This window comes from Bidens hawaiensis, unplaced genomic scaffold (genome assembly GCF_021521415.1).
Source record: "Bidens hawaiensis isolate Kalapana, Puna unplaced genomic scaffold, B.hawaiensis_p1.1 tig00031508_1, whole genome shotgun sequence".
Lineage (NCBI taxonomy): Eukaryota > Viridiplantae > Streptophyta > Magnoliopsida > Asterales > Asteraceae > Bidens > Bidens hawaiensis.
The window spans coordinates 189,563-198,853 of NW_027495324.1; the positions used below are offsets into that span (position 1 = coordinate 189,563).

Below are 9,291 nucleotides of genomic sequence, written 5' to 3' on the forward strand. Positions count from 1 at the left end.
AATCTGGCGGCCTAGTATTAGCTTACTTTTACTTATCGTTTATAATTTATTTTCTAATCGAACTCGACTTTAGGCGAAGTTAAACCTTAGGCGAACTTAGCTTTAGGCGAAGTTAAACCTTAGGCGAACTTAGCTTTAGGCGAAGTTAAACCTTAGGCGAATTTAGCTTTAGGCGAAGTTAACCCTTAGGCGAACTTAGCTTTAGGCGAAGTTAACCCTTAGGCGAACTTAGCTTTTAGGCGAAGTTGTCATCAGGCGAACTTAGCTTTTAGGCGAAGTTGTCATCAGGCGAACTTAGCTTTTAGGCGAAGTTGTCATCAGGCGAACTTAGCTTGCAGGCGAAGTTGTCGGCTGCAGCTACTGTTCGTCCTTAATCATCTTCGTTTCTTAACCAAATAACTCGATTTAGGTATCCACGTAATCGTCTGACCAGCGCCTACAAACCCCAACCATCAAATCGGCCTAACATCGATGTTTAAGGGGTGCGATTTAGGCATATAGGTTACGGGTTCTTTTAGGTTAACAATTAACCTATCAAATGCTAATAAATTCCAGTAATATTTGTTGTTTTAGGTTCGTTTATAACAAACTAACACAGATCTATGATTTCTCAAATCAAACCGAACCTATACGAACGATTTCTAACTATAAACGTACCTTGAACGAGTCGAACTACGAACCCGGTTAAGCCTTGATGTTGTTTTGGTCCGTCACGACGTTCCAGCACCAACAAGCTCGGGTTTTCGCCTTCGGATCTTGGTTCGGGTTATAAGATGGTGTTGTTTTGGTGGTGTATGGAATATGTGAGAATGAGGATTAAATGGTGATTAATGGTATTTATATTTAGGGATCATGGGCTTAAGCCCATGGACTCTCCTTCCTTCTTTCATAACCCAAGTCCATAACCCATATCCATTACCCAATACTAGCCCGACCCATACCAACTCCTACTCTATTTATTTATTTCCCGATAACCCGAGTAAACTTTCCCTCTATTATTAAGTAATACAATTAATATTATTTTGGAAATTTCGGGATGTTACAGTATGCATGTCATGCGTCGCTAAACCACACCATCATACAAAATTCTTGACGTGTTCATTGACAATTTAGCTTGTTTATCTGGTTTACAATAAAATTTTAGGCTGTCCAAATTCCAATTATGAGATTTAGAAAATAAATAAATAAATAATAATAATAATAGTGATATTATGCATGCATGAATTTGAAGTATAAACTTAGACATGTTTATACTGATGATCATTAAGTTCATTAACGAAAAATACAAATACTTGGAATGGACATTAAAAATATGCAAGATCAACACTCATCTACTTATTGATTTTACCAAGTAGAAATGAAGTATGTACACATCAATCTCATGCTGCGACTTCAATGACATGATTTGGCACATTTGGGCATGGTTGAGGTTCAATGGATACATGACCGGCATCATGTCCGTTTTCATTGAGTTTGGCCACCCCTGAAAGAACATCAGAACACATCAACGCGTTTAGCTTCACAACATCTATTGTTTTGTGGTCTTTTATTTCTGGGATCGTTTTCTCTTCAATTTCTTTGATTGGAAATTTTTTGGCTTCAAATTCCGATATTTTCTCGTTAGCAATTGGCTTCTTGTTCTTGTACATGAAGTATGGTACCATTTGAATTATACCAAAGCTGAATCCAAGTACATTTGGAATCTGGAACAATAATTGACTCTTAATACAAATAAGAAACTGAGAAATGCGTTAGAAATTATAAAAAAGAATATAAAAGGTTAGAAATTTTCATACCGCAATGTTGAAGTCACCAAGAAGCAGACCATAAAAGAACCACATAACCGCACTGAGGGTAAGAGCTGCCGATAATAGAATTGGCATGTATTCTACACTTTTTGTTTTAATCACTTGTCGCTGCAAAATAAAGTGAATAAGTATAAATATAAAAGTGGTACACATACATATCAACGAATATAACAATGTGAAATACTAGTAACTTTTTGGTGTGCCACAATGTTAATATCTGCCTTTATGCATGAATACTTACCAAAACTCCCAAAGGTGCTACAAAAACACATAAAGAGAACACAAGACAAATCCATCCAACTATCACGCCGCGGGCAACTCCACTAGCAAGGAATTGAGTTAAGACAACAATCAATCCGAAACCAACAACTATTAGCAACACAATGATCTTCAAACTCTCCATCTGCATAACCAAGATTTTGGTTAGTTCTAATTTCTTTATTGATAAGTATATATGATCATGAAATTTCATTCCAAAATAAAGATTAGTATATATACCCGAGCTTTCTTTGGCGCGTAGAAAAGAAAGAAACAAATGTACAAGGTTTCGATGAAGCAACCAACTGAGTTAATGGTAATGAGAAGCAAGACATTGCTCTTGAGAAATGCATAATATATCCAAAGCATCGCGCTGAATAAGCCCACAACATAAGGCGCTGACTGAAATCCTTCTGTTGATTTCTTTTTGTAAACTTTATAAAACGTTGGTCTGCATTTATATGTTACATTGTGTTGCGTGGTTAGGTAATTACTATACTGAGGCCTCAACTATATCATGAATAGAGAATACAATAATTATATATAAGAGCTAGACTTACATTGGTGCAAGAAATACCATAAACGAGACGATATTGCCTGAAAATTTTGTGAAGCAAAATGTTAACTCTAATATCATGCATCTTAATTACTACTAAAAAACAGTGCATTTGTGACCGAAAAAGCTTCATATATTTATTAAACGAAATCAGTTGGTTGCAAAGTTAGCGACTGTCAATGATTTGGTCGCCAATTTTACCATTGCTTAAGTTCAGTTACAAAACGTTGTGACGGTTCAAATGACTATATGCGACTGAATATGCAGTCGCATATCAGTTTTCAAGTCGTGTCTATGAAAAAATGATGTTGCAAGGGAAGGAGAAAGACATACAGTAGTATACCAAGAAGGCAGTGAGGTGAGCCAATGTCTCAGTCATCTTCTTTTAAATGTTTATTACTAATATAACTATCTTTCTGGAACCTCTAGTCTCTTTTGTTACTCTTGATGAGTGATGCATAAGAGATGATGGAGTAATCTCTTTATATAGGAAGCCAAAGTTGAGGGTATGTGGAGGCTCCACTACATAGCAAAATAGCACCCAACTATATATCCTCTTTTTCCATTAAACCTGAGAATCGACACAAATTTAATCAATTAGATTGAGTGGCTACATATTTTAAGTTATAAAAATCTTTTTCTATATCAAATATCTCTCATCATTTTCTTCTTTTAGTTGAAAAATGCAATGATTGTTACATTAATCATATTAATCGCTCCGAGAATAAAACACATACAACGTTAAGGCAAAATGATACACTAATCCGCAATTAACATCGAGTATGACACACAACTTTGTTAGATATCACCCCTTGTTTATGTATCTTGTTCAGTAAGATAAATATATTATGTATGTATGAACACGCTTCAAAAATACAGAAAAAAATTAAAACTTTTTTTCTTCTTGTTTTTCGCACAATGGTTAAATTTATAACACTTTCACATTTATAATTGTAGAAAGAGCGTTAAAGAGATAAGTTTGTTACATTCAGTCAGTTTGTAAAGAGATTAATTTTTTCGCACAATGTATGTTTTATACACTATTTAAGGCATTGATCATCCAGACACCCTTTCTATTCACGCTTTCTCTCTTACACACCTCTCTTTAAACCCATATGAGTGTCTTAATAGCAGCTTCCATGTTTAAAACTAAAATATTTGTTGCATAAACTAAAATATTTGTTGCAATAATTTCCGTCTTTTCTTGGGTAGTGATGAATCTCAGCAAACCAAAACTACATCAAATCCTTAATAACATTTAAGTTAGATGCTCTTGTTAAGGTGGGGCATCCTGGAAGCACTTTTTGATGAGTCAGCCACTCATCCAAATAATCGGGTTTTAAAGACCCAGGTAGGTGGGTCCTAATACCAATTTTCGACACCAATAATGAGTTGATTAATTAATTAACCATAAATATTAGTATCTGCTTTGCTAATCTTATCCAACTTTATGATTTTCTTTTGTTCAAGTGCTAGCAGATTGAATATAATTTCACTACAAGACACGAACACCAAAAGCATTACGCATATTTGAATCAATTTTTGTAACAACGTCCACAATGACATCTAGTCTTTAACTAGTGATTCGCTAAATACAAAATAATATCATTAACAACCAAAACAAAAATCCTTAAAAACTATCCATTCTTGAAATAAAAAAGAATCTTTTTTTTTTCTTAACTTCTTTCATTATATAGAAACATAGATATTACATCAACATAGCAGGTAGGCGGGCAACAAGCTGCGCCGCCACCCCTTTCTGAATTGCAAACCCTAACCTGCTAAAGACATACCCCTGCCCCTTTGGAGTCGACACATTGCTATGCACAACCCGTTGGACCCTGGTTAGGAAACAGATAGCTTCCGGTGCCAAGGAGCCAAAGGTATCAAAAGCCAAAGGGACAAAAACATGTTGGTTCTCTTCGAAGGCTTTAGCATGTTTCTCCACCTTCTTCGTTTCAGCCTTTTTCATTGCTTGCCCATCTACAAACCCATTATCCCTCAAACCAGCTAATGGAGATACCCCTGTGAGGTCAACACAAGCGTGTTTTCCCCCGGCCCAACCAAAGACGAGCAAATCTGCCGGTCGTAGAGTGGATCTCCCTTCCATGGGGTCTGTAAGGAAGTTTACGGGGGCTTCCTTTTTAGCTGATATCCCAGCTCGCCTTAAGATGTCCCAAAGAACGTCCCGCACCCAATCATGTCGGTATTTGAACCCAGGCATCTCCTTGCAATGAACCGCATGCTCTCCGAATTTATCCAGGCAAGCCTTACGGCAGATCGGACATGTTTCGTCTTCTGGGTACATTGGGACCATCAAACGGTACTTAAGAATGGCCCTATACTCGACCGCAGACATGCTTTGGCTCAAGCCATCAATCGGGATAACGGTCAGAAAATCTTGGACATGAGGACCTTGTAAGCATTCAATAACCGCCTTCTGTCTGGGGGACAATCCAAAAACTTCTCCCAGGCTCTGAGCGATTTTGCCAAAAAGGGCATTCGCCAAAGTTTTTTGAGGCTTTGGTGGGGCGGTGTCCATATTAGAAAAACCGCCAATGTCAAAGTCTGGGAGAGTGCCATTTAGGCGTTCCAGGGCCTGCACGTAGTCTGAGTCCAGGTCGACAACTCCGCTATTCCTTAAGATGTGATTCTGTAGCTTCCAAGACTGAGCCCTCGACGCTACAAAAGCGTAAACCCCAACATCATGAGTCGAAAGAAGGCCTAAACCCCCTAAACGAATACAAAATTAAATTCGAAATGGGCTTGAATGAATGTCATAAATTAAGCGGCCAATTTTTATGTCTTAAAAATTATTGAAAGAGGAGTATTTAATTTAAATCTTCTAAAACATAGGGTTCCTTCTAGAAAACCATTTTTTTTGTTTTCAAACTAGTCCCATTTTGATAGTTTAAACTATTTAACTTATTTATCTAGCCAATAACACACTTCAAGAAAATGTGTCCGAAATGTAAGCCCCTTATCTATCACATTCAAGTCATAACATACAAGCTTATTATACTGTTTTCATATTTTTAAGTCAATACCTGAATTTTACATGTTCCAAAACTATTGGGTTTTGGATTTTCTCATCATGTGGATTCAATTTCCACACATAGTAAAACATTACTAGAAAAAAAATTGTTTCATACACATTTTTGTTGGAAATGCATAGGAAACTATTATTTTGAACGTATGTGTGACATAATTCTTTAACTCAAAATACTCTAGGAATATCCCCCCCCCCTCGATAAATTTCCTATGAATTTCATAAAAAAGGTAATTTATTTATTTTAATTAACTCTTATTTTTCTTTTCAAATTTTACGACACATGTTCAACAAAGTTAAATTTTGTTTTTTTTTTCAACTTTGTGACAAGTTTTGGCCACAACTTTATTTATTTAATTATATATTTATCTTTTCCTTCTCTATGAAATTCAAATGAGAACACTAAAAAAGGAAAATCTATATCCTCACTATAAATATTGAAAAAATCATATATAATTCCAAAATTTGTTTTTCAAATTCAACCACATTAGTACAATGATAAAAAAATTGATACATTACAACAAATTTTAGTACCTCTAAACTACAACTAATACTAGCACAAAATTTAAACACACACGTCCAAAAAATCCAATCACCTATGACTTATTATTGAAAGGACGCCATTTTCTCTTAAAGTTATGTATTTGTGTTTGCATCGTTGCCTGTATTTGTTGTTGCGTTTCTTCTTGTGATCGTTGGTACTCAGCATATGACGTGCAAACTAGCAAGATGATGATAGTGTCCTAATCACCATGAAATGAAGATCAAAGAATCCTAACCCCGACTACATTGACCTTCTGTCTACATGCGCCCACACTTTAGGAACATCCCAAGATGCTAACTAAAATTTGACATGTACATCTCAATCATATTCCAAAGTAGGCGTCCGCTAACTTATCATAACAATGCAGTTGTTATTGTACAAAAAATTGGTAAGATAATTATATACAAATAATAAATTGTAACATCCCGAAATTTCCAAGAATAATATTTTATATATTATTTATCTATGATGGAAAAATTATTTAATTTAGTAGAGACTAAATAAAATAACAGAGATGAAAGAATAAGTAGGCTTTAGATGAAATTAATTATGGACCGAAAATGAAAGACGAGCCTTAGGTCCATGGGCTTAAGGGAGTGTAAATACCCCTTAAACCCTAACCCTTTCCATTTATATCTCTACACCATAGCCTACACCTTGACATACACACACAAACACTATTCTCTAACCCGAGTTAAGATCCGAAGGCGAAAACCCAAGATTTATTGGTGCTAGAACGTTGAGACGAACCAAGACAACATCAAGGCTTAACCGTGTTCGTAAACCGACTCGTTTAAGGTATGTTTATAACGGGATCTTGTTCATTTAGTGTAACATCACGGGAATTTTGGGCCAAAAATGACAACTCTCCAAAGTTAAGGGACTAATCCTGCCAAATTCAAACTCCAAAGTTAAAAAATGAAAAATCTGTTTTCTTCTCCTATCGCGCTACGCGATGGGGACAAGGGACAAGCCATCACGTATCGCGATGGGGCTTGGTCAAACCTTCTGGAAGGGGTCAACAGCGATACGCGATCGCTGGTTGAACCTACGACATCGCGTATCGCGATGACGTGTCCCGACACCTCTGGCACAAGACTGCCAAGCGTCCACACGTGGCACACCTCTCGCCACGTGTCCCGACACGTGGCACATCGTCCGCCACGTGTTAACATGTGGCACACCGTCTGCCACGTAGCAACACGTGGCAGACCTACGTGGTGACGATGCAAAGCTACATCGCGCTACGCGATGGATGACCAGGGGCCTATCGCGTGTCGCGATAGGATTCAAGATTTTGCCTATAAATAGCAGGTCCGGGGTCTTCACAATTCACACCAATATCCAGAATACAATCATTTCTCTACTCTCTCACTACACCTCAAAATTCGTGCCAACGATCCACCTCGAAAACCGTGCCCCGATTCCTCGATAAACGTGCCATACCTCGATATTAGTACCACTCCCCGACAATGTTCCGCGCAAGAAGGTGGTGTCGTTCTTACAACCCGACGATCACCTCGAAGTGCGTGCCGAGAAGATTGGGTGTCTCGATTTGCGTGCCGAAGTGAAGTGACGATCAAGGCGAGTGTTGAAAAGGCTAAGCGGCGTAGAGGTGCTGCTCGAGTATCTAGGGAATAATAAGCCGAGAAAAGGTAAGGCTTACTACCCGACTAAAATAATAATAAATATTATAAAGGCTTAATGCCCTAAGTCGGAATTATGCTCGATGTTTATGGAAAGAAATTATATAACAAAGAAAAGAAAATAAAGAAATATGGAAGTGTGTATGTATATATATGTGTGAAATATATATAATTCTTTGTTATGAATATTATATAAGTAATAAAGGATATTCTTATATGATAAAAGAAAACGAATACGTTTCTTAGAGAAGAAGAAACGTCGGGTTTTTATAATAAACTAAAGGTTTATAAATATTACTTTTAAAACTAAAGGCTTTAAAGTAAAAGAAATGAACTAAAGGTTCATCGAGGTAATAAGACTAAAGGTCTTAAACCGGATTGTATATCCGACTAATAAAAGTTATACTCGTACTATAGGTGTGAGATAGCAAGAAAGATTACGCAAGGACGGTGTTGGAAATCGATCCCGATCAAAGGTGAATACGCCCTACTTTTACAAACTTGTTTTCAAATAAACAAACATGTTATGTGTAAAACTTTACATGAGACTAAGTGTCTCTGAAAACATTATTAATAAGAGTAAAAGCCTAGCCCTCAGGCTGTAGTATACGTTTTTCTGGATCCTTACATATGTGGAAAAATGCGGTGGGCACATCGCACCACGCCTGGTCACGACCTCCAGCCACGATGGGCCGAACCAAAGTATGTTCGAGTGAGAATGACCTTGTTTATATTTATGGTACCTAAGTACGTCGGGACGCTGCGGTGTCTTGCTGGGGTGACCTAGGTAGAGGCTCGGGTTTATAATGATATTGTTTTAACTTTGTTATTCCTAAGCCAAGATGGGCCGAGGCATGCGTAACCCTCGATGGGTAACAAAGTAAAAGAAAATATTTTCGCGTCAGCATATTCACCAGCATTCGTTGCTGACGTATTTTTATAACATTTTGCAGGTAACCAAGATTAGAGCTAAAGGACAAAGGCTCAAGAATCCGATGGCTCGGATAATTTTTGTTAAATGTTAATATAACTAAAATGGTGGTTTTGTAAACTTAAAACAAGTAAACACAAATGGAACTTGTTTCCATCTTTTGTAATGTAAATATTTTATAACTTTGATCCTTAAGTTTTCAAGTCTTCCGCTAATTAACCGTAACTCTGATTTATTTACAAATGTGGTACCAACTATCGAGTCACGCGCCTAGGCCTAAGATGGGGGTGTGACATGTTGGTATCAGAGCCATCGATCTTAGCGAATTGGGTATCATTAAACAATACCCAAGCTTCGATCCAAGCATAGGAAAATATTTACTTGTTTATTTGTATTGGGATAAGATTGGTTGGTAACCTTCTCTTTCTCTTTCTACATTCTAAACCACCCAAAGATGTCATATGAAAAATTAATAGAGTATTATGATCGTGAAGCAAGA

General features: G+C 36.9%; 1 protein-coding gene across 1 annotated transcript; it reads right to left on the minus strand.

The window, feature by feature from the left end:
- Positions 1-1,260: 1,260 nt before the first annotated feature.
- On the minus strand, positions 1,261-2,703 carry LOC143582246 (bidirectional sugar transporter SWEET9-like). The gene is made up of 5 exons (XM_077064857.1): positions 2,627-2,703; positions 2,307-2,517; positions 2,050-2,211; positions 1,797-1,916; positions 1,261-1,703 (listed from the first exon to the last, which is right to left on the minus strand). The coding sequence occupies exons 1-5, from the start codon at positions 2,701-2,703 to the stop codon at positions 1,380-1,382; spliced, it is 894 nt and encodes a 297-aa protein (XP_076920972.1). The 3' UTR covers positions 1,261-1,379.
- Between the last annotated feature and the right edge of the window lie 6,588 nt (positions 2,704-9,291).